At 43.5% G+C, this 25477-nt stretch overlaps 1 protein-coding gene across 1 annotated transcript; it reads left to right on the forward strand.

Annotated features, from left to right (window-relative positions):
* Positions 1–15265: 15265 nt before the first annotated feature.
* Positions 15266–20714, forward strand: LOC116353041 (glutamate receptor ionotropic, NMDA 2D-like). Its single transcript, XM_031785579.1, has 2 exons — positions 15266–15558; positions 20178–20714. The coding sequence occupies exons 1-2, from the start codon at positions 15274–15276 to the stop codon at positions 20517–20519; spliced, it is 627 nt and encodes a 208-aa protein (XP_031641439.1). The 5' UTR covers positions 15266–15273; the 3' UTR covers positions 20520–20714.
* Positions 20715–25477: the final 4763 nt, after the last annotated feature.

Below are 25477 nucleotides of genomic sequence, written 5' to 3' on the forward strand. Positions count from 1 at the left end.
CTGTACTGTGGTATAGGAGAAGGCAGGACATTAGTTTATCCATTGTAAACTGTACTGTGGTATAGGAGAAGGCAGGACATTAGTTTATCCATTGTAAACTGTACTGTGGTATAGGAGAAGGCAGGACATTAGTTTATCCATTGTAAACTGTACTGTGGTATAGGAGAAGGCAGGACATTAGTTTATCCATTGTAAACTGTACTGTGGTATAGGAGAAGGCAGGACATTAGTTTATCCATTGTAAACTGTACTGTGGTATAGGAGAAGGCAGGACATTAGTCAATCCATTGTAAACTGTACTGTGGTATAGGAGAAGGCAGGACATTAGTTTATCCATTGTAAACTGTACTGTGGTATAGGAGAAGGCAGGACATTAGTTTATCCATTGTAAACTGTGCTGTGGTATAGGAGAAGGCAGGACATTAGTTATCCATTGTAAACTGTACTGTGGTATAGGAGAAGGCAGGACATTAGTTTATCCATTGTAAACTGTACTGTGGTATAGGAGAAGGCAGGACATTAGTTATCCCATTGTAAACTGAAGGCTGTGGTATAGGAGAAGGCAGGACATTAGTCAATCCATTGTAAAACTGTACTGTGGTATAGGAGAAGGCAGGACATTAGTTTATCCATTGTAAACTGTACTGTGGTATAGGAGAAGGCAGGACATTAGTTTATCCATTGTAAACTGTACTGTGGTATAGGAGAAGGCAGGACATTAGTTTACCATTGTAAACTGTACTGTACTGTGGTATAGGAGAAGGCAGGACATTAGTCAATCCATTGTAGACTGTACTGTGGTATAGGAGAAGGCAGGACATTAGTTTATCCATTGTAAACTGTACTGTGGTATAGGAGAAGGCAGGACATTAGTTTATCCATTGTAAACTGTGTACTGTGGTATAGGAGAAGGCAGGACATTAGTCAATCCATTGTAGACTGTACTGTGGTATAGGAGAAGGCAGGACATTAGTTTATCCATTGTAAACTGTACTGTGGTATAGGAGAAGGCAGGACATTAGTTTATCCACTGTAAACTGTACTGTGTGGTATAGGAGAAGGCAGGACATTAGTTTATCCATTGTAAACTGTACTGTGGTATAGGAGAAGGCAGGACATTAGTTTATCCATTGTAAACTGTACTGTGGTATAGGAGAAGGCAGGACATTAGTTTATCCATTGTAAACTGTACTGTGGTATAGGAGAAGGCAGGACATTAGTTTATCCATTGTAAACTGTGCTGTGGTATAGGAGAAGGCAGGACATTAGTCATCCATTGTAAACTGTGCTGTGGTATAGGAGAAGGCAGGACATTAGTTTATCCATTGTAAACTGTACTGTGGTATAGGAGAAGGCAGGACATTAGTTTATCCATTGTAAACTGTACTGTGGTATAGGAGAAGGCAGGACATTAGTTTATCCATTGTAAACTGTACTGTGGTATAGGAGAAGGCAGGACATTAGTCAATCCATTGTAAACTGTACTGTGGTATAGGAGAAGGCAGGACATTAGTTTATCCATTGTAAACTGTACTGTGGTATAGGAGAAGGCAGGACATTAGTTATCCATTGTAAACTGTGCTGTGGTATAGGAGAAGGCAGGACATTAGTTATCCATTGTAAACTGTACTGTGGTATAGGAGAAGGCAGGACATTAGTCAATCCATTGTAAACTGTACTGTGGTATAGGAGAAGGCAGGACATTAGTTTATCCATTGTAAACTGTGCTGTGGTATAGGAGAAGGCAGGACATTAGTTTATCCATTGTAAACTGTGCTGTGGTATAGGAGAAGGCAGGACATTAGTTTATCCATTGTAAACTGTACTGTGGTTATAGGAGAAGGCTGGACATTAGTTTGTCCATTGTAAACTGTGCTGTGGTATAGAGAAGGCAGGACATTAGTCAATCCATTGTAAACTGTGCTGTGGTATAGGAAGGCAGGACATTTGTTTATCCATTGTAAACTGTACTGTGGTATGAGGAGAAGGCAGGACATTCGTTTTACCATTGTAAACTGTGCTGTGGTATAGGAGAAGGCAGGACATTAGTCAATCCATTGTAGACTGTACTGTGGTATAGGAGAAGGCAGGACATTAGTTTTATCCATTGTAAACTGTACTGTGGTATAGGCGAAGGCAGGACATTAGTTTATCCATTGTAAACTGTGCTGTGGTATAGGCGAAGGCAGGACATTAGTTTACCATTGTAAACTGTACTGTACTGTGGTATAGGAGAGGCAGGACATTAGTCAATCCTTGTAGACTGTACTGTGGTATATGAGAAGGCAGGAACATTAGTTTATCCATTGTAAACTGTACTGTGGTATAGGAGAAGGCAGGACATTAGTTTTTCCACTGTAAACTGTACTGTACTGTGGTATAGAAGAAGGCAGGACATTAGTCAATCCATTGTAGACTGTACTGTGGTATATGAGAAGGCAGGACAATTAGTTTATCCATTGTAAACTGTGCTGTGGTATAGGCGAAGGCAGGACATTAGTTTTACCATTGTAAACTGTACTGTACTGTGGTATAGGGAAGGCAGGACATTAGTCAATCCATTGTAGACTGTACTGTGGTATATGAGAAGGCAGGACATTAGTTTATCCATTGTAAACTGTACTGTGGTATAGGAGAAGGCAGGACATTAGTTTTTCCATTGTAAACTGTACTGTACTGTGGTATAGAAGAAGGCAGGACATTAGTCAATACATTGTAGACTGTACTGTGGTATATGAGAAGGCAGGACATTAGTTTATCCATTGTAAACTGTACTGTGGTATAGGAGAAGGCAGGACATTAGACAATCCATTGTAAACTGTGCTGTGGTATAGGAGAAGGCAGGACATTAGTTTATCCATTTGTAAACTGTGCTGTGGTATAGGAGAAGGCAGGACATTAGTTTATCCATTGTAAACTGTGCTGTGGTATAGGGGAAAGCAGGACATTAGTTTATCCATTGTAAACTGTGCTGTGGTATAGGAGAAGGCAGGACATTAGTCAATCCATTGTAAACTGTACTGTGGTATAGGAGAAGGCAGGACATTAGTTTATCCATTGTAAACTGTGCTGTGGTATAGGAGAAGGCAGGACATTAGTTTATCCATTGTAAACTGTGCTGTGGTATAGGAGAAGGCAGGACATTAGTTTATCCATTGTAAACTGTACTGTGGTATAGGAGAAGGCTGGACATTAGTTTGTCCATTGTAAACTGTGCTGTGGTATAGGAGAAGGCAGGACATTAGTCAATCCATTGTAAACTGTGCTGTGGTATAGGAGAAGGCAGGACATTAGTTTATCCATTGTAAACTGTACTGTGGTATAGGAGAAGGCAGGACATTCGTTTTACCATTGTAAACTGTGCTGTGGTATAGGAGAAAGGCAGGACATTAGTCAATCCATTGTAGACTGTACTGTGGTATATGAGAAGGCAGGACATTAGTTTATCCATTGTAAACTGTACTGTGGTATATGAGAAGGCAGGACATTAGTTTATCCATTGTAAACTGTACTGTGGTATAGGAGAAGGCAGGACATTAGTTTTTTCCATTGTAAACTGTACTGTACTGTGGTATAGAAGAAGGCAGGACATTAGTCAATCCATTGTAGACTGTACTGTGGTATATGAGAAGGCAGGACATTAGTTTATCCATTGTAAACTGTACTGTGGTATAGGAGAAGGCAGGACATTAGTCAATCCATTGTAAACTGTGCTGTGGTATATGAGAAGGCAGGACATTAGTTTATCCATTGTAAACTGTACTGTGGTATAGGAGAAGGCAGGACATTAGTTTATCCATTGTAAACTGTACTGTGGTATAGGAGAAGGCAGGACATTAGTTTTACCATTGTAAACTGTGCTGTGGTATAGGAGAAGGCAGGACATTAGTCAATCCATTGTAAACTGTACTGTGGTATAGGAGAAGGCAGGACATTAGTTTATCCATTGTAAACTGTGCTGTGGTATAGGAGAAGGCAGGACATTAGTTTATCCATTGTAAACTGTGCTGTGGTATAGGAGAAGGCAGGACATTAGTTTATCCATTGTAAACTGTACTGTGGTATAGGAGAAGGCAGGACATTAGTTTATCCATTGTAAACTGTACTGTGCTGGTAGTCTAGGAGAAGGCAGGACATTAGTTTATCCATTGTAAACTGTGCTGTGGTATAGGAGAAGGCAGGACATTAGTCAATCCATTGTAAACTGTACTGTGGTATAGGAGAAGGCAGGACATTAGTTTATCCATTGTAAACTGTACTGTGCTGGTAGTCTAGGAGAAGGCAGGACATTAGTTTATCCATTGTAAACTGTGCTGTGGTATAGGAGAAGGCAGGACATTAGTCAATCCATTGTAAACTGTACTGTGGTATAGGAGAAGGCAGGACATTAGTTTATCCATTGTAAACTGTACTGTGGTATAGGAGAAGGCAGGACATTAGTCAATCCATTGTAGACTGTACTGTGGTATATGAGAAGGCAGGACATTAGTTTATCCATTGTAAACTGTACTGTGGTATAGGAGAAGGCAGGACATTAGTTTTACCATTGTAAACTGTACTGTACTGTGGTATAGGAGAAGGCAGGACATTAGTCAATCCATTGTAGACTGTACTGTGGTATATGAGAAGGCAGGACATTAGTTTATCCATTGTAAACTGTACTGTGGTATAGGAGAAGGCAGGACATTAGTCAATCCATTGTAAACTGTGCTGTGGTATAGGAGAAGGCAGGACATTAGTTTATCCATTGTAAACTGTGCTGTGGTATAGGAGAAGGCAGGACATTAGTTTATCCATTGTAAACTGTGCTGTGGTATAGGAGAAGGTAGGACATTAGTTTATCCATTGTAAACTGTGCTGTGGTATAGGAGAAGGCAGGACATTAGTTTATCCATTGTAGACTGTACTGTGGTATAGGAGAAGGCAGGACATTAGTTTATCCATTGTAAACTGTACTGTGGTATAGGAGAAGGCAGGACATTAGTTTATCCATTGTAAACTGTGCTGTGGTATAGGAGAAGGCAGGACATTAGTTTTTCCATTGTAAACTGTACTGTACTGTGGTATAGAAGAAGGCAGGACATTAGTCAATCCATTGTAGACTGTACTGTGGTATATGAGAAGGCAGGACATTAGTTTATCCATTGTAAACTGTACTGTGGTATAGGAGAAGGCAGGACATTAGACAATCCATTGTAAACTGTGCTGTGGTATAGGAGAAGGCAGGACATTAGTTTATCCATTGTAAACTGTGCTGTGGTATAGGAGAAGGCAGGACATTAGTTTATCCATTGTAAACTGTGCTGTGGTATAGGGGGAAAGCAGGACATTAGTTTATCCATTGTAAACTGGGCTGTGGTATAGGAGAAGGCAGGACATTAGTTTATCCATTGTAAACTGTGCTGTGGTATAGGAGAAGGCAGGACATTAGTTTATCCATTTGTAAACTGTACTGTGGTATAGGAGAAGGCTGGACATTAGTTTGTCCATTGTAAACTGTGCTGTGGTATAGGAGAAGGCAGGACATTAGTCAATCCATTGTAAACTGTGCTGTGGTATAGGAGAAGCAGGACATTAGTTTATCCATTGTAAACTGTACTGTGGTATAGGAGAAGGCAGGACATTCGTTTTACCATTGTAAACTGTGCTGTGGTATAGGAGAAGGCAGGACATTAGTCAATCCATTGTAAACTGTGCTGTGGTATATGAGAAGGCAGGACATTAGTTTATCCATTGTAAACTGTACTGTGGTATAGGAGAAGGCAGGACATTAGTTTATCCATTGTAAACTGTACTGTGGTATAGGAGAAGGCAGGACATTAGTCAATCCATTGTAAACTGTGCTGTGGTATAGGAGAAGGCAGGACATTAGTTTATCCATTGTAAACTGTGCTGTGGTATAGGAGAAGGCAGGACATTAGTTTTACCATTGTAAACTGTGCTGTGGTATAGGAGAAGGCAGGACATTAGTCAATCCATTGTAAACTGTACTGTGGTATAGGAGAAGGCAGGACATTAGTTTATCCATTGTAAACTGTGCTGTGGTATAGGAGAAGGCAGGACATTAGTTTATCCATTGTAAACTGTGCTGTGGTATAGGAGAAGGCAGGACATTAGTTTATCCATTGTAAACTGTACTGTGGTATAGGAGAAGGCAGGACATTAGTTTATCCATTGTAAACTGTACTGTGGTATAGGAGAAGGCAGGACATTAGTCAATCCATTGTAAACTGTACTGTGGTATAGGAGAAGGCAGGACATTAGTTTATCCATTGTAAACTGTGCTGTGGTATAGGAGAAGGCAGGACATTAGTTTATCCATTGTAAACTGTGCTGTGGTATAGGAGAAGGCAGGACATTAGTTTATCCATTGTAAACTGTACTGTGGTATAGGAGAAGGCAGGACATTAGTTTATCCATTGTAAACTGTACTGTGCTGGTAGTCTAGGAGAAGGCAGGACATTAGTTTATCCATTGTAAACTGTGCTGTGGTATAGGAGAAGGCAGGACATTAGTCAATCCATTGTAAACTGTACTGTGGTATAGGAGAAGGCAGGACATTAGTTTATCCATTGTAAACTGTACTGTGGTATAGGAGAAGGCAGGACATTAGTCAATCCATTGTAGACTGTACTGTGGTATATGAGAAGGCAGGACATTAGTTTATCCATTGTAAACTGTACTGTGGTATAGGAGAAGGCAGGACATTAGTTTTACCATTGTAAACTGTACTGTACTGTGGTATAGGAGAAGGCAGGACATTAGTCAATCCATTGTAGACTGTACTGTGGTATATGAGAAGGCAGGACATTAGTTTATCCATTGTAAACTGTACTGTGGTATAGGAGAAGGCAGGACATTAGTCAATCCATTGTAAACTGTGCTGTGGTATAGGAGAAGGCAGGACATTAGTTTATCCATTGTAAACTGTGCTGTGGTATAGGAGAAGGCAGGACATTAGTTTATCCATTGTAAACTGTGCTGTGGTATAGGGGAAAGCAGGACATTAGTTTATCCATTGTAAACTGTGCTGTGGTATAGGAGAAGGCAGGACATTAGTTTATCCATTGTAAACTGTGCTGTGGTATAGGAGAAGGCAGGACATTAGTTTATCCATTGTAAACTGTACTGTGGTATAGGAGAAGGCAGGACATTAGTCAATCCATTGTAAACTGTACTGTGGTATAGGAGAAGGCAGGACATTAGTTTATCCATTGTAAACTGTGCTGTGGTATAGGCGAAGGCAGGACATTAGTTTTTACCATTGTGAACTGTACTGTACTGTGGTATAGGAGAAGGCAGGACATTAGTCAATCCATTGTAGACTGTACTGTGGTATATGAGAAGGCAGGACATTAGTTTATCCATTGTAAACTGTACTGTACTGTGGTATAGAAGAAGGCAGGACATTAGTCAATACATTGTAGACTGTACTGTGGTATATGAGAAGGCAGGACATTAGTTTATCCATTGTAAACTGTACTGTGGTATAGGAGAAGGCAGGACATTAGTCAATCCATTGTAAACTGTGCTGTGGTATAGGAGAAGGCAGGACATTAGTTTATCCATTGTAAACTGTGCTGTGGTATAGGAGAAGGCAGGACATTAGTTTATCCATTGTAAACTGTGCTGTGGTATAGGGGAAAGCAGGACATTAGTTTATCCATTGTAAACTGTGCTGTGGTATAGGAGAAGGCAGGACATTAGTCAATCCATTGTAAACTGTACTGTGGTATAGGAGAAGGCAGGACATTAGTTTATCAATTGTAAACTGTGCTGTGGTATAGGAGAAGGCAGGACATTAGTTTATCCATTGTAAACTGTGCTGTGGTATAGGGGAAAGCAGGACATTAGTTTATCCATTGTAAACTGTGCTGTGGTATAGGAGAAGGCAGGACATTAGTCAATCCATTGTAAACTGTGCTGTGGTATAGGAGAAGGCAGGACATTAGTTTATCCATTGTAAACTGTGCTGTGGTATAGGAGAAGGCAGGACATTAGTCAATCCATTGTAAACTGTACTGTGGTATAGGAGAAGGCAGGACATTAGTTTATCCATTGTAAACTGTACTGTGGTATAGGAGAAGGCTGGACATTAGTTTGTCCATTGTAAACTGTGCTGTGGTATAGGAGAAGGCAGGACATTAGTCAATCCATTGTAAACTGTGCTGTGGTATAGGAGAAGGCAGGACATTAGTTTATCCATTGTAAACTGTACTGTGGTATAGGAGAAGGCAGGACATTCGTTTTACCATTGTAAACTGTGCTGTGGTATAGGAGAAGGCAGGACATTAGTCAATCCATTGTAGACTGTACTGTGGTATATGAGAAGGCAGGACATTAGTTTATCCATTGTAAACTGTACTGTGGTATAGGAGAAGGCAGGACATTAGTTTTTCCATTGTAAACTGTACTGTACTGTGGTATAGAAGAAGGCAGGACATTAGTCAATCCATTGTAGACTGTACTGTGGTATATGAGAAGGCAGGACATTAGTTTATCCATTGTAAACTGTACTGTGGTATAGGAGAAGGCAGGACATTAGTCAATCCATTGTAAACTGTGCTGTGGTATATGAGAAGGCAGGACATTAGTTTATCCATTGTAAACTGTACTGTGGTATAGGAGAAGGCAGGACATTAGTTTATCCATTGTAAACTGTACTGTGGTATAGGAGAAGGCAGGACATTAGTCAATCCATTGTAAACTGTGCTGTGGTATAGGAGAAGGCAGGACATTAGTTTATCCATTGTAAACTGTGCTGTGGTATAGGAGAAGGCAGGACATTAGTTTTACCATTGTAAACTGTGCTGTGGTATAGGAGAAGGCAGGACATTAGTCAATCCATTGTAAACTGTACTGTGGTATAGGAGAAGGCAGGACATTAGTTTATCCATTGTAAACTGTGCTGTGGTATAGGAGAAGGCAGGACATTAGTTTATCCATTGTAAACTGTGCTGTGGTATAGGAGAAGGCAGGACATTAGTTTATCCATTGTAAACTGTACTGTGGTATAGGAGAAGGCAGGACATTAGTTTATCCATTGTAAACTGTACTGTGGTATAGGAGAAGGCAGGACATTAGTCAATCCATTGTAAACTGTACTGTGGTATAGGAGAAGGCAGGACATTAGTTTATCCATTGTAAACTGTACTGTGGTATAGGAGAAGGCAGGACATTAGTCAATCCATTGTAAACTGTGCTGTGGTATAGGAGAAGGCAGGACATTAGTTTATCCATTGTAAACTGTGCTGTGGTATAGGAGAAGGCAGGACATTAGTTTATCCATTGTAAACTGTACTGTGGTATAGGAGAAGGCAGGACATTAGTTTATCCATTGTAAACTGTACTGTGCTGGTAGTCTAGGAGAAGACATGGAATCCGGGGTGTATTTCTCTGAATGGAGCTCACTACTTTACAGATATTCAAATAACACATTTAATTTATACAGAGATTTACAGTGATTAACAGAAACCTGGTCCTAAATCCCCAAACTACAAGCATTGGCGCCAGACAGACGGTCCACTACTGCTGCTCTGTGAAATATTGACCAAACTTTCAGTGAAGCAGACTTAGACTACACAGTAGTGTATCTTTCTATCAGTACACTACAACAACCTAATCAACATATAGAGTAGTACATTGAGTACCCTCTACAAGCAAGGACACTAGGTGCACTAGAGGAATAGTGCAGGCTATAGGAATAGCAACAGAGCAAAGCATAAACACCTTAGTGGAATGAAATATGATGACAGGCCTAACAGTAATGGCTAAAGGCTCAGCACTGTAGAATATGTCTTGGCCAAGTAGTGATATGTGATCTACAGTATACCCACCTCTCTCCTTCTGCGTTTCTCTCTCTCTCTCCCTCTGTCTCCCTCTCTCCATCTCTCTTCCCATCCCTATCCCCCTATCTGTCACACAGAGCACGGTTCCTCTCTTTTTCTATTACCCTCTCTCCCTCTCTCTCTGACTAGGACAGTCTCTCTCCCTCTCTCTCTGACTAGGACAGTCTCTCTCCCTCTCTCTCTGACTAGGACAGTCTCTCTCCCTCTCTCTCTGACTAGGACAGTCTCTCTCCATCTCTCTCTCCCTCCATCTTCCTCCCTCTCTCCCTATCTCTGACTAGGACAGTCTCTCTCCATCTCTCTCTCCCTCCATCTTCCTCCCTCTCTCTGACTAGGACAGTCTCTCTCCCCTCTCTCTGACTAGGACAGTCTCTCTCCATCTCTCTCTCCCTCCATCTTCCTCCCTCTCTCCCTCTCTCTGACTAGGACAGTCTCTCTCCCCTCTCTCTGACTAGGACAGTCTCTCTCCATCTCTCTCTCCCTCCATCTTCCTCCCTCTCTCCCTCTCTCTCTGACTAGGACAGTCTCTCTCCATCTCTCTCTCCCTCCATCTTCCTCCCTCTCTCTGACTAGGACAGTCTCTCTCCCTCTCTCTCCCTCCATCTTCCTCCCTCTCTCCCTCTCTCTCTGACTAGGACAGTCTCTCTCCATCTCTCTCTCCCTCCATATTCCTCCCTCTCTCCCTCTCTCTCTGACTAGGACAATCTCTCTCCCTCTCTCTCTGACTAGGACAGTCTCTCTCCCTCTCTCTCTGACTAGGACAGTCTCTCTCCCTCTCTCTCCCTCCATCTTCCTCCCTCTCTCCCTCTCTCTCTGACTAGGACAGTCTCTCTCCATCTCTCTCTCCCTCCATATTCCTCCCTCTCTCCCTCTCTCTCTGACTAGGACAATCTCTCTCCCTCTCTCTCTGACTAGGACAGTCTCTCTCCCTCTCTCTCTGACTAGGACAGTCTCTCTCCATCTCTCTCTCCCTCCATCTTCCTCCCTCTCTCCATTAGTGCTGAGTGATTTGTGCTTTTTGAGGATGGTTCGGTTTCACTTCGATTATTAAGAAATAATCACAGTTTTCGATTTTGATTATTTGATTATTTTTTTAAACATGAAATGTATTATGAAATAATGACGTTACAATTATTCTAGAGCTTTTTAATGGAAATCCCAAAGCCCAAAATAGTAAACATTACATTTCCAAAACATTGAAAATAGTTCATTGTCTCTGTCAGGTCCACATAACGTAGACATCAGTAGAAAAATAAGTGTACATTCCTCTCTCATGCGGTCTATGTGGACTGTGTGTACCACAGGAGGTTGGTGGTATCTTAATTGGGGAGAACTGGCTTGTGGTATTGACTGGAGCGTAATAGGTGGAATGGTATCAAATATATCAAACACATGGTTTGCAGCCTCCTGTGGTGTGTATCTAATCTGTACCAGAGATCTATATACAATGACGAGAAGCTCATTTCTATGCCCTAACAATGGGAGTCGTTGTCCAAAAAGTGGGAAGTCAGACGACAAGCTTAGGACCAAAATAATCCAATAGAAAGGCATAGGGCTTATTTTGGACAGATTTTGGAGAGAGTAAAACCTCTCACTTCGCCTCTTCCTCTCTGATCCGTCTCTGAGCCGTAAAAAATGACTCAATGGATTATGGTCATTGTAGTTAATTACCATGTTTCTGGCTGAACTAGGTTGAATATTTGCTTAATGAAACTACAACTCCCGTCAGCCCAGCGTCCCACATAGTTCTTGACTAGATTTCTCAGATTTCTCTTGTGAATTATTCGATTTCTATCTACAGTAATTGAACTGATTTTTCGTTCGGCACCACTCTTCATCTTTCATTCTCTCTCATCTCTCATCTCATCTCTCTCATCTGGTCATGGCTCACATCAACACCATTATCCCAGAAACTCTACACCCACTCCAATTTGCATACCACCCTAACCGATCCACAGATGATGCATTCTCTATTGCACTCCACACTGTCCTTTCCCACCCGGACAAAAGGACACCTTTGTGAGAATACTATTCATTGATTACATGCTCAGTGTTCAACACCATTGTGCCCTCAAAGCTCATCAATAAGCTAAGGACCCTGGGGCTAAACACCTGCCTCTGCAACTGGACCCTGGACTTCCTGACGGGCTGCCCCCAGGTGGTAAGCGTAGGTAACAACACATTCGCCACGCTGATCCTCAACACAGGGGCCCCTCAGGGGTGCGTGCTCAGCCCCCTCCTGTACTCCCTGTTCACTCATGACTGCATGGCCAGGCACGACTCCAACACTATCATTAAGTTTGCCGATGACACAACAGTGTTAGGCCTGATCCCCGACAACGACGATACAGCCTATAGGGAGGAAGTCAGAGACCTGCCCGTGTGGTGCCAGGACAACAACCTCTCCCTCAACATGATCAAGACAAAGGAGATAATTGTGGACTACAGGAAAAGGAGGATCGAGCACACCCCCATTCTCATCAACGGGGCTGTAGTGGACAGGGCTGTTGGTGTCCACATCACCAACAAACTAACATGGTCCAAGCACACCAAGACACTTGTGAAGAGGGCACGACAAAACCTATTCCCCCTCGGGAGACTGAAAAGATTTGGCCTGGGTCCTCAGATCCTCAAAAGGTTCTACAGCTGCACCTTTGCCACACAGCCTGGTATGGTAACTGCTAGGCCTCCAACAAGGCACTACAGAGGGTAGTGCATACGGCCCAGTACATCACTGGGGCCAAGATTCCTGCCATCCAGGAAGGCCCTAAAGGAAGAGGAAGGCCCTAAAAATTGTCAAAGACTCCAACCACCCAAGTCACTGTTCTCTCTGCTACAGCACGGCAAGAGGTACCGGAGCGCCAAGATCCAAGTGGCTTCTAAACAGCTTCTACCCCCAAGCCATAGACTGTTCTCTCTGCTACAGCACGGCAAAAGGTACCGGAGCGCCAAGTCTAGATCCAAGTGGCTTCTAAACAGTTTCTACCCCCAAGCCATAGACTGTTCTCTCTGCTACAGCACGGCAAGAGGTACCGGAGCGCCAAGTCTAGATCCAAGTGGCTTCTAAACAGTTTCTACCCCCATGCCATAGACTGTTCTCTCTGCTACAGCACGGCAAGAGGTACCGGAGCGCCAAGTCTAGATCCAAGTGGCTTCTAAACAGTTTCTACCCCCATGCCATAGACTGTTCTCTCTGCTACAGCACGGCAAGAGGTACCGGAGCGCCAAGTCTAGATCCAAGTGGCTTCTAAACAGTTTCTACCCCCATGCCATAGACTGTTCTCTCTGCTACAGCACGGCAAGAGGTACCGGAGCGCCAAGTCTAGATCCAAGTGGCTTCTAAACAGTTTCTACCCCCATGCCATAGACTCCTGAACATCTAATCAAATGGCTACCCAGACTATTTGCAAAGCCCTCCCCCCCCTTTATTTTACACCGCTGCTACTCTCTGCTATCATCTATGCATAGTCACTTTAATAACTCTACTGACATGCACATATTACCTCTATTACTTTGACTAACCGGTGCCCCTGCACATTGACTCTGTACCGGTACCCCCTGTATATAGTCTCGCTATTGTTATTTTCCTGCTGCTCTTTAACTAATTGTTACTTTTATTTCTTATTCTTTTTAAACTGCATTGTTGCGTAGGGGCTTGTAAGTAAGTATTTCACTGTATTGTTGTATTCGGCACATGTGACATGTGTACACAGACACACACACACACACACACAAACACACACCCTGTCAGTCGAGACCTCAGGATTGGCAGTGTGCTTGTTTAGGCCAAACACGTATACACATCATGGTAATCAATATTTCTCTCTTTCCTGCTTTCCCCCATATTTTATCCCTCCTCTCCTCTCCCCCTTCATTCCCTCTTTAGTCCCCTGTTTCGTCTCCTCTCCCCGCCCTCCTCTCACTCATGTTCCCTCTATTTACCTTCTTTCAACAGACGGCATTTCTACCCAGACGACATTTCTACCCGTCTCTCTCTCTTTCTTTCTTTCTCTGTCTGTCTTCCATTCCTCCAGTCCCTTCCTCCTGTCCTCTTTTTTTCACCTTCCCTATTTGTTCCAAAGGACTCATCAGGGTCAAAGAACAGGCACTGTGAAATGGAGGGAGAGGAAGGGGGTGGAAGGTGGGAGAAAGAGAGAATATCATGTCAGCAAGCCCTGCTAATCAAAGAAATTGTGTTAGCACCTGAATTCATGAAAACTGAGTGAGAGAGAGAGGAAGAGAGCGAGAGAGAGAGGAGGTGATGGGGTGAGAGAGAGAAGTGAGGGGGAGGTTGAAACAGAGAGTGGAAGGGAGGGAGGTTGACACAGGAAGTAAATTGAAAATTATTTGCTATCTCTCATGCAGTCATTATCTTCTTGCGTAATTGTTTGCGTGTATCATTGTGTTTTGGTCTGCATTAACCCCTATAGCTCCCTCTATTATTATGTTTCTGTGTGTGTGTGTGTGTGTGTGTGTGTGTGTGTGTGTGTGTGTGTGTGTGTCTGTGTGTGTGTGTGTCTGTGTGTGTGTCTGTGTGTGTCTGTGTGTGTGTGTGTGTGTGTGTGTGTGTGTGTGTGTGTGTGTGTGTGTGTGTGTGTGTGTGTGTGTGTGTGTGTGTGTGTGTGTGTGTGTGTTTTGCAGTGATCTTAATTGTTGTTATCATTCATGCAGTACAATAACCACCTCCACCCCTATCTTTGTCTCTGTCTGCTATTTACTCCCTCCCTCCCTCCCTCCCTCCCTCCCTCCCTCCCTCCCTCCCTCCCTCCCTCCCTCCCTCCCTCCCTCCCTCCCTCCCTCCCTCCCTCCCTCCCTCCCTCCCTCCCTCCCTCCCTCCCTCCCTCCCTCCCTCCCTCTCTCTCTCTCCTTTATATTTCCCTTCTCACTCATATTGTTTCTTCTCAGCCTGTAGCCTAAATAGCACCTATTTCATCTTCCCCCTCCCTCTGCCCCCACACCCCATATTTTCCTCATCTCTCTCTCTCCATTGTTTGTTCCCCTTCTCTATACCGTATTGCTGTTCCAGTATTGCTCCAGCCAAAGCTAACTTATATTACCCCATGATTGGATTCAGAATCCATTACACTCTCTCTCTCCTCCTCTCCCTCTCATTCTCCCTCCCCCGTGTCTCTCCATCCCTCTCTCTCTCTTTGCTTTGCACCCTCTGTGTAGGCCATTCCTGATGTGAACAAACTTACAATTCTGGGAGAATATTGCAAGAACATCTAAGTCTTCTAAACTCCTCAATATCTTCTCTCTTGTTCTCTCTCTCTTTCTCTCTCTCGTTCTCTCTCTCTGTCTCTCTCTCACTTGTTCTCTCTGTCTCTTTCTCTCTCATAGGCACCCTCTCTTAGAGCGCTTTACAGCTTCGCCCCCCCACCCCCCTCCGCCCCCTCCCCTCTCCACGGTTGATTGATCTATTGCAATGGTCGCCATACCCACCCTCTCTCTCCTATTGGCCCTGGCGGAGTGGGCAGGACCGGTCACGCCCTCCCCACACCTCTTGCTCCGCCCCCGGGAGCGGGAGAGAGACCCGGGGACAATAATGAACTTCAACATCGCTGTGATCCACGCGGGGGCCAGCGTGCAGGTAGAGGCGGCGGCCGGGCCCGGGGGAAGGGTGCTCTACCCTGGGTTTGGTCGGGCACACAGCTCCCTGGGGGAGAGCGTGATCACCCAGTGGGGCTCTGCAAACGTCATCTGGCTCCAGGTGAGACCAGACTGTGCTGTTCTGGGGGGTAATAGTAGTAATGGTGATAATGGATCCATTCATTACAGCCTGAACCTTAACCTGACACTAATGGATTGGGCCAAATATAAGTACCATGTACTATGATTATTATAAGGGGAAAATGTAGGGGTGGTGTGGTGGTGGGAGGGGGTGGGGGGGTCCAGGGAATACAGTGAGGGGGGAATAGGAAGGAAGACAGTGATGGATTCAAGGGTCAGAGCTGGCTTGTTTAGGGTTTAGAGTCATCATAGTAATGGAATAATGGATTCCATTCATCTAGGGCCCAATCCTTATCTGAGACACATGTTACATAGACAACTCTATGTCATAATGTCAGTACTATAGATCTAGAACTATAGGAGCCACAGTGCTAACCTGTATTAAGGTAAAGAGACTTCATGCTGTTGTGTCTAAATAAGAGTAACTGAAAGTGTTTCCTTAATTCACCTGCTCTTCTACCATTGCATGAACTCTATGTAACCAATAGCCTTGTCATCAAACTCTATGTAACCAATAGCCTTCTCATTAAACTCTATGTAACCAATAGCCTTGTCATCAAACTCTATGTAACCAATAGCCTTGTCATTAAACTCTATGTAACCAATAGCCTTGTCATTAAACTCTATCTAACCAATAGCCTTGTCATTAAACTCTATCTAACCAATAGCCTTGTCATTAAACTCTATGTAACCAATAGCCTTGTCATTAAACTCTATCTAACCAATAGCCTTGTCATTAAACTCTATGTAACCAATAGCCTTGTCATTAAACTCTATCTAACCAATAGCCTTGTCATTAAACTCTATGTAACCAATAGCCTTGTCATTAAACTCTATGTAACCAATAGCCTTGTCATTAAACTCTATGTAACCAATAGCCTTGTCATTAAACTCTATGTAACCAATAGCCTTGTCATTAAACTCTATGTAACCAATAGCCTTGTCATTAAACTCTATGTAACCAATAGCCTTCTCATTAAACTCTATGTAACCAATAGCCTTGTCATCAAACTCTATGTAACCAATAGCCTTGTCATCAAACTCTATGTAACCAATAGCCTTCTCATTAAACTATCTAACCGATAGCCTTGTCATTGAACTCTATCTAACCGATAGCCTTGTCATTGAACTCTATGTAACCGATAGCCTTGTCATAAAACTCTAACTAACCGATCGCCTTGTCATTAAACTCTATGTAACCGATAGCCTTGTCATTAAACTCTATGTAACCGATAGCCTTGTCATTAAGCTCTATCTAACCGATAGCCTTGTCATTAAACTCTATCTAACCAATCGCCTTGTCATTAAACTCTATGTAACCGATAGCATTGTCATTAAACTCTATGTAACCGATAGCATTGTCATTAAACTCTATGTAACAGATAGCCTTGTCATTAAACTCTATGTAACCGATAGCCTTGCCATTAAACTCTATGTAACTGATAGCCTTGTCATTACTTCACCCCAGGTAAGAGAGGGACATTTCACTTCAGACCCTGTCTGTCTGTTTCCCTGATTCCTGTCTTATCATTCTACTCTTTGTGTGTGTTTTTGTGTGTTCACACACTGGCGGTGTCTGAATACCCAGACTTGCATCCTAAATAGCAGGCCGTTTGAGTATGCGAAAAAAATTCAGTTTAATAGTATGCGACATTTCGAATATCGAGTATACATTAAATGCCCGGATGTCATACTCATTTCAGCTTTAACAACAGCTGATCAATTAGAAATGGGGATGTGCAACAGAAATCATCACGTATGACGCATTCTAAGTATGCGAAAATAAAACGTTTAATAGAATGCAACATTTAGAAAATCGAGTTCAATGATTTAAATGCCAGGATGTTATACTCATTTCGATACTTCATCTCCGAGAATTCTCTGCACACTTTTCCAACGATGCATTGGAAGAGGAGGGCTGCGATTAATAGGCCCTAGTTCTCTTCAAGTAGCCAAACAACCACACTAGGCTACGTCATTACTTCATTGGGAAGATGCATGAAGCTTCTGCGGTGTTTAAATGTAAGATAAGTCGTTTTTGTTCTCCTTAAAATGATCACGGGCATTGCATCGTAGGCTTCATTTTTGAAAACGTGAGTCTCCCCCCCCACCCAAAGTGCATTTCTGTTTTCTCATTGAAAGTGTTCCTTGTTCTCTTGGCCTTAGTCAGCGCTTTTAAACAAAATACTAAACCATCTTTTGATTTGTGATGTGGCTGTGTTATTGATGTCATATTAATCAGGCCTTTTGATTTGTGATGTGGCTGTGTTATTGATGTCATATTAATCAGGCCTTTTGATTTGTGATGTGGCTGTGTTATTGATGTCATATTAATCAGGCCTTTTGATTTGTGATGTGGCTGTGTTATTGATGTCATATTAATCAGGCCTTTTGATTTGTGATGTGGCTGTGTTATTGATGTCATATTAATCAGGCCTTTTGATTTGTGATGTGGCTGTGTTATTGATGTCATATTAATCAGGCCTTTTGATTAGAACATATGGATTGTTTTAGTGTTGTAGGCGTGGCTATCTATTTAATTAATGGATCAAGCCTCAGCATTCATTCTGATCTCGTTCCCAATGGTCAGTACTTTAGTTTATTATGGTGCTGTCCAGCAGTTCTGAATTTGCATGCACCCAACTGTCCACGTTTTATGTGCAATAGTCATTTGATTTGAACAGTTTTAACGTTTGTGTGTACTACTAGGCTGTTTGATTTCATTACTATATGTTACAGCACTTTGTTGAAATGGAACCAAATTAGTTTTTCTTCAGTCCTTAAATAGGATAGATGAGCTATATGGTCTACTACAGTGTAGGTCTAATGTGATAGTCTTCCTATAACCAGCCTAAGTAGGCCTATAACTCCATTCCTAATTCATTCAGAGTTTAGAGAAATTAATCGAATTGAAAAATAGCTATTATCAGGCTGGTTAATGTAATGCATGTCTGTTGAATTTGGAAAAAATCCACCCACACTCTGCCCCGCCCCACCTACTCAGCCAATCAGGACCCGCTACTGAGTTGCAGCTGTGGCATACTGCATACTTTTTTACTAAACGGTACATGCAAAAAAGAATGCGACGGTGAGGGAATAGCATGGACTTTAAGTATGTAGTATGCTAGTATGGGTATAATCGACACCGCCAATGTGTTCACCATACATTGTAACTTAACCTTACTCATCATGGCTCCGTGTCCAGATGAATGCCAGTAGTCTATCTGTACACCTGTCTGTCTCTGTTTTCTGTCCTATCACTCTCTTTGATTCCTCTCTCTCTCATTGATAGTAGTGGTAAGACAGTACACTGTACTGTCCCTTATTGTTGTTTATCTGCTTTCTCACGAAAAGTTTCACAATGTCTTTCTCTATATATGTATTGTTGTTACCATGTGATCATGTGTCCTCTGTAGGTGAATGGCTGTAGTCCTCAGAGCATGTGTCCTCTGTAGGTTGAATGGCTGTAGTCCTCAGAGCATGTGTCCTCTGTAGGTGAATGGCTGTAGTCCTCAGAGCATGTGTCCTCTGTAGGTGAATGGCTGTAGTCCTCAGATCATGTGTCCTCTATAGGTGAATGACTGTAGTCCTCAGATCATGTGTCCTCTATAGGTGAATGACTGTAGTCCTCAGAGCATGTGTCCTCTGTAGGTGAATGGCTGTAGTCCTCAGATCATGTGTCCTCTGTAGTTGAATGACTGTAGTCCTCAGATCATGTGTCCTCTATAGGTGAATGACTGTAGTCCTCAGAGCATGTGTCCTCTGTAGGTGAATGAATGTAGTCCTCAGAGCATGTGTCCTCTGTAGGTGAATGACTGTAGTCCTCAGATCATGTGTCCTCTGTAGGTGAATGACTGTAGTCCTCAGAGCATGTGTCCTCTGTAGGTGAATGACTGTAGTCCTCAGATCATGTGTCCTCTGTAGGTGAATGACTGTAGTCCTCAGAGCATGTGTCCTCTGTCGGTGAATGACTGTAGTCCTCAGAGCATGTGTCCTCTGTAGGTGAATGACTGTAGTCCTCAGATCATGTGTCCTCTGTAGGTGAATGACTGTAGTCCTCAGAGCATGTGTCCTCTGTAGGTGAATGGCTGTAGTCCTCAGAGCATGTGTCCTCTGTAGGTGAATGGCTGTAGTCCTCAGATCATGTGTCCTCTGTAGGTGAATGGCTGTAGTCCTCAGATCATGTGTCCTCTGTAGGTGAATGGCTGTAGTCCTCAGATCATGTGTCCTCTGTAGGTGAATGACTGTAGTCCTCAGAGCATGTGTCCTCTGTAGGTGAATGGCTGTAGTCCTCAGATCATGTTGTAGTCTGTGTGTAATGCAGCTAACCTATCCCTGTCATGACTTCCTCTTCAGGTGAATGACAGTAGTCCTCATATCATGTTGTAGTCCGTGTGTAATGCAGCTAACCTATCCCTGTCATGACTTCCTATTCAGGTGAATGACAGTAGTCCTCAGATCATGTTGTAGTCTGTGTGTAATGCAGCTAACCTATCCCTGTCATGACTTCCTCTTCAGGTGAATGACAGTAGTCCTCAGATCATGTTGTAGTCTGTGTGTAATGCAGCTAACCTATCCCTGTCATGACTTCCTCTTCAGGTGAATGACAGTAGTCCTAAGACTCTGCTGTCCCAGCTGTGTGACCTGCTGGCAGCGAGGCCCCTACAGGGCCTGGTCTACGAGGAGGAGAGGCCACCACCCACCGCCTGGGGACCCCTGGCCCCCATGTTAGAGTTTGTCTCTGCCCAGACTGGACTACCCATAGTGGCTGTAGGAGGAGGAGCAGGGCTGGGGAGGATGCAACAGGTATGGAGGTGGGGGGAGGGAGAGAGAGAGAGAGAGAGAAAGAGAGAAAGAGAGAGAGAGAGAGAAAGAGAGAAAGAGAGAGAGAGAGAGAGAGAGAGAGAGAGAGGGAGACCCATCATGACTGTAAGATGGTGAGCAGGGGTGGGGAGGACGCTACAGGTATGGAGGTGAGAAGAGAATGTGTGTTTGTGTGTGCGTGCCTGCGTGAAAGTTTGAGGCTTAATGTCAGTCATTCACTGTTTCTGCCCAGTCAGAGCATTGTAGGCAGCAAGAAGTGGGCGGTACAGGGTTAGAAAGAGAGATGCAGGGTTAGAGAGAGATATCTAGGGTTTGAGAGAAAGATTCGGGGTTAGAGAGAGAAAGAGATTCAGGGTTATAGAGAGAGATTCAGGGTTAGAGAGAGAGATTCAGGGTTTGGGAGAGAGATCCAGGGCAAGAGAGAGACTCTGGGATATAGAGAGAGATTCAGGGTTAAAGAGAGAGATATTCAGGGTTAGAGAGAGAAAGAGATTCAGTGTTATAGAGAGAGATTCAGGGTTAGAAAGAGAGATTCACGGTTTGAAAGAGAGATTCAGGGTTAGAGAGAGAAAGAGATGCAGGGTTAGAGAGAGAAAGAGATACAGGGTTAGAAAGAGAGATACAGGGTTAGGAAGAGAGATACAGTTTTAGAATGGGGGATACAGGGTTAGGAAGAGTGATACAGGCTTAGAAAGAGATTCAGGGTTAGGAAGAGAGATACAGGCTTAGAAAGAGATTCAGGGTTAGGAAGAGAGATACAGGTTTAGGAAGAGAGATACAGGGTTAGGAAGAGAGATACAGGTTTAGGAAGAGAGATACAGGTTTAGAAAGAGTGATACAGGGTTAGAAAGAGAGATACAGGTTTAGGAAGAGAGATACAGGGTTAGAAAGAGATTCAGGGTTAGGAAGAGAGATACAGGGTTAGGAAGAGAGATACAGGTTTAGAAAGAGAGATACAGGTTTAGAAAGAGAGATACAGGGTTAGGAAGAGAGATACAGGTTTAGGAAGAGATACAGGTTTAGAAAGAGAGATACAGGTTTAGGAAGAGAGATACAGGGTTAGAAAGAGATTCAGGGTTAGGAAGAGAGATTCAGGGTTAGAAAGAGAGATACAGGGTTAGGAAGAGAGATACTGGTTTAGAAAGAGAGATACAGGTTTAGAAAGAGAGATACAGGGTTAGGAAGAGAGATACAGGTTTAGGAAGAGAGATACAGGTTTAGGAAGAGAGATACAGGGTTAGAAAGAGATTCAGGGTTAGGAAGAGAGATTCAGGGTTAGAAAGAGAGATACAGGGTTAGGAAGAGAGATACAGGGTTAGAAAGAGAGATACAGGGTTAAAAAGAGAGATACAGGTTTAGAAAGAGAGATACAGGTTTAGAAAGAGATTCAGGGTTAGGAAGAGAGATACAGGTTAGAAAGTGAGATACAGGGTTAAAAAGAGAGATACAGGGTTAGAAAGGGGTTAGAAAGAGGGGTTAGAAAGAGAAATTCAGGTTTAGAAAGAGAGATACAGGGTTAGAAAGAGAGATATAGGGTTAGGAAGAGAGATACGGGGTTAGGAAGAGAGATACAGGGTTAAAAAGAGAGATACAGGTTTAGAAAGAGAGATACAGGTTTAGAAAGAGATTCATGGTTAGGAAGAGAGAGACAGGTTAGAAAGAGAGATACAGGGTTAGAAAGGGGTTAGAAAGAGGGGTTAGAAAGAGAAATTCAGGTTTAGAAAGAGAGATACAGGGTTAGGAAGAGAGATACAGGGTTAGAAAGAGAGATACAAGGTTAGAAAGAGAGATATAGGGTTAGGAAGAGAGATACGGGGTTAGGAAGAGATTTAGGGTTAGGAAGAGAGATTCAGGGTTAGAAAGAGAGATACACGGTTAGAAAGAGAGATACAGGGTTAGGAAGAGAGATACAGGGTTAGAAAGAGAAATTCAGGTTTAGAAAGAGAGATACAGGGTTAGGAAGAGAGATACAGGGTTAGAAAGAGAGATGCAGGGTTAGAAAGAGAAATTCAGGTTTAGAAAGAGAGATACAGGGTTAGAAAGAGAGATGCAGGGTTAGAAAGAGAGATAAAGGGTTAGGAAGAGAGATTCTGGTTTAAAGGGGGAAAGAGAATCATGGTTAGAGAGCGAGAGAGAGAGAGAGAGAGAGAGAGAGAGAGAGAGAGAGAGAGAATCAGGGTTAGAGAGAGAGAGAGAGAGAGAGAGAGAGAGAGAGAATCAGGGTTAGAGAGAGAGAGAGAGAGAGAGAGAGAGAGAGAGAGAGAGAGAGAGAGAATCAGAATCAGGTTTAGAGAGAGAGAGAGAGAGAATCAGGGTTAGAGAGAGAAATCTCTGGTAGGATTAAATGGATAATCTTGCCACCTTGTCTAACTCAGCAGGCTTCACAGACCTTACACCCGTGTCCCATCTCTCTTTCTCTTCTCTTTCTCTCTCTCTCTCTCTCTCTCTCTCTCTCTCTCTCTCTCTCTCTCTCTCTGTCTCTCTCTCTCTCTCCTCTCTCTCAATTCAATTCAAGGGGCTTTATTGGCATGGGAAACATGTGTTAACATTGCAAGTGAGGTAGATAATATACAAAAGTGAAATAAACATTACACATACAGAAATGTCAAAACAATAAAGACATTTCAAATGTCATATTATGTATATATACAGTGTTCTCTCTCTCTCTCACCCCTCCATCTCTGGCTCCCGCATATCTCTCTCCTCACATATCTCTCTTCCCACTATCTTTTTGCCCTATCATCTCTTTCTCTCCTCCATCTCTCTCTCCCCTCTATCTCTCTCTCCCCCCATCTCTCTCCCCCTACATCTCTCCTTTGGACTGGTTAGAACTGGATGGATGTGGAGGTCAAATAATCAATTTCAATTTAGTCAATTCATGAAGTACTTGAACAATATTCCAGAACTGTATTTCAATTTATCTCTTGAAGTGACCGAGAATTGACCATAGTCCTGGGATGGATATGAGGATGCGGAATGCTCAGAATCATGATTGGTAGCTGCTGGATGGAGGACAGGGGGTCTGGGCTGGGATAGGGATTATGTATGGGTGTGGGGGATGGGTTGGGGTATAGGGGTTGGTGTTGGGGTATACACTCTCAGAAAAAAGGTGCTATCTAGAACCTATAAGGAGTTTTCAGCTGTCCCCATTGGAGAACCCCTTGAAGAACCCTTTTGGTTTCAGGTAGAACACTTATGAGTTTAATGTAGAACTCTTTCCACAGAGGGAACCCAAAGGAGTTCTACCTGGAACCAAAAATAGTTCTACCTGGAACCAAAAAGGGTTATTCTATGGGGTCAGCCGAAGAACCCTTTCGGAACCAACCCCTATACCCCAACCCATCCCCCATTTTCCAAGAGTTGGGTAGGGATATAGGGGTTGGGTTGGGGTTAGGTTGAGGTATAGGGTTGGTGTTTGTGTTGGGGTATAGGGTTTGGGTTGGTTCTGGGTATAGGGGTTGGGTTTTGTATAGGGGTTGGGGTTAGATTGAGGTATAATGTTGGTGATGGGGTATAGGGGTTGGGTTGAGGTATATGATTGGTGGTAGGGTATAGGGGTTGGGTTGGGTTGAGGTATATGGTTGGTGTTGTGGTATAGGGGTTGGGTTGAGGTATATGATTGGTGGTAGGGTATAGGGGTTGGGTTGGGTTGAGGTATATGGTTGGTGTTGGGGTATAGGGGTTGAGTTGGGTTGAGGTATAGGGTTGGTGTTGGGATATAGGGGTTGGGTTGTGGTATAGGGGTTGGGGTATGGAGTTGGTGTTGGGGTATAGTGGTTGGGTTGGTGTTGGGGTATAGGGTTGGTGATGGTGTTGGGTTTGTTTTGGGGTATAGGGTAGGGTTAGAGTACAGGGTTGGGTTGGGTTGGGGTATAGGGTTGGTGTTGGTGTTGGGGTATAGGGTTGGTTTTGAGGTATAGGGGTTGGTGTTGGGGTATAGGGTTGGTGTTGGGATATAGGGTTGGTGTTGGAGTATAGGGGTTGGTGTTGGGGTATAGGGTTGGGGTATAGGGGTTGGGTTAGGTTGGGATATAGGGTTGGTGTTGGGGTATAGGGTTGGTGTTGGGGTATAGGGTTGGTGTTGGTGTTGGGTTGGAATTGGGGTATAGGGTTGGTGTTGGGGTATAGGGTTGGGGTATAGGGGTTGGGTTAGGTTGAGGAATAGTGTTGGGATATAGCATTGGTGTTAGGTATAGGGGTTGGGTTGGTTTTGGGTATAGGGTTGGTGTTTGGGTATAGGGTTGGTGTTGGGGTATAGGGTTGGGGTATAGGGGTTGGGTTAGGTTGAGGTATAGTGTTGGTGTTAGGTATAGGGTTTGGGTTGGTTTTGGGGTATAGGGTTGGTGTTGGGGTATAGGGTTGGTGTTGGGGTATTGGGTTGGTGTTGGGGTATAGGGTTGGTGTTGGGTTGGATTTGGGGTATAGGGTTGGGGTATAGGGTTGGTGTTGGGGTATAGGGTTGGTGTTGATGTTGGGTTGGATTTGGGGTATAGGGTTGGTGTTGGGGTATAGGGTTGGGGTATAGGGGTTGGGTTAGGTTGAGGAATAGTGTTGGGATATAGCGTTGGTGTTAGGTATAGGGGTTGGGTTGGTTTTGGGGTATAGGGTTGGTGTTGGGGTATAGGTTGGTGTTGGTTTGGGGTTGGATTTGGGGTATAGTGTTGGTGTTTGGGTATTGTGGTTGGGGTATAGGGTTGGTGTTGGGGTATAGGGGTTGGGGTATAAAGTTGGGATATAGGGTTGGTGTTGGGGTATAGGGGTTGGGGTATAGGGTTGGTGTTGGGGCGTAGGGGTTAGGGTAATTGCGTTGGTGTTGGGGTACAGGGGTTGCCGTATAGTGGTTGGGGTATAGGAGTTGGGGTATAGGGGTTGGGGTATAGGGGTCAGGGTATAGGGATTGGGGTATAGGGGTGTGCTATAAGAAGCTGAGTCAGACATCCTGAGACACTGCTGTGTTTGACCTGTAATGGCACCGAACTAGGCTGCTACTACAGCTGCCCCTCGGATGTGTCACAACTATCTGTGTGTGTGGTGTGTGTGTGTGTGTGTGTGTGTTGTGTGGTGTGTGTGTGTGT

The sequence above is a fragment of the Oncorhynchus kisutch genome, linkage group LG2 (assembly GCF_002021735.2).
Source record: "Oncorhynchus kisutch isolate 150728-3 linkage group LG2, Okis_V2, whole genome shotgun sequence".
Classification (NCBI taxonomy): Eukaryota; Metazoa; Chordata; class Actinopteri; order Salmoniformes; family Salmonidae; genus Oncorhynchus; species Oncorhynchus kisutch.

Bases quoted from the DNA above. Each gene is read 5' to 3' on its own strand.
- LOC116353041 (XM_031785579.1), top strand. From the start codon at position 15,274: ATGGTCGCCATACCCACCCTCTCTCTCCTATTGGCCCTGGCGGAGTGG. The intron at 15,559-20,177 runs GTGAGACCAGAC...CTTCCTCTTCAG, and splicing joins CAAACGTCATCTGGCTCCAG to GTGAATGACAGTAGTCCTAA.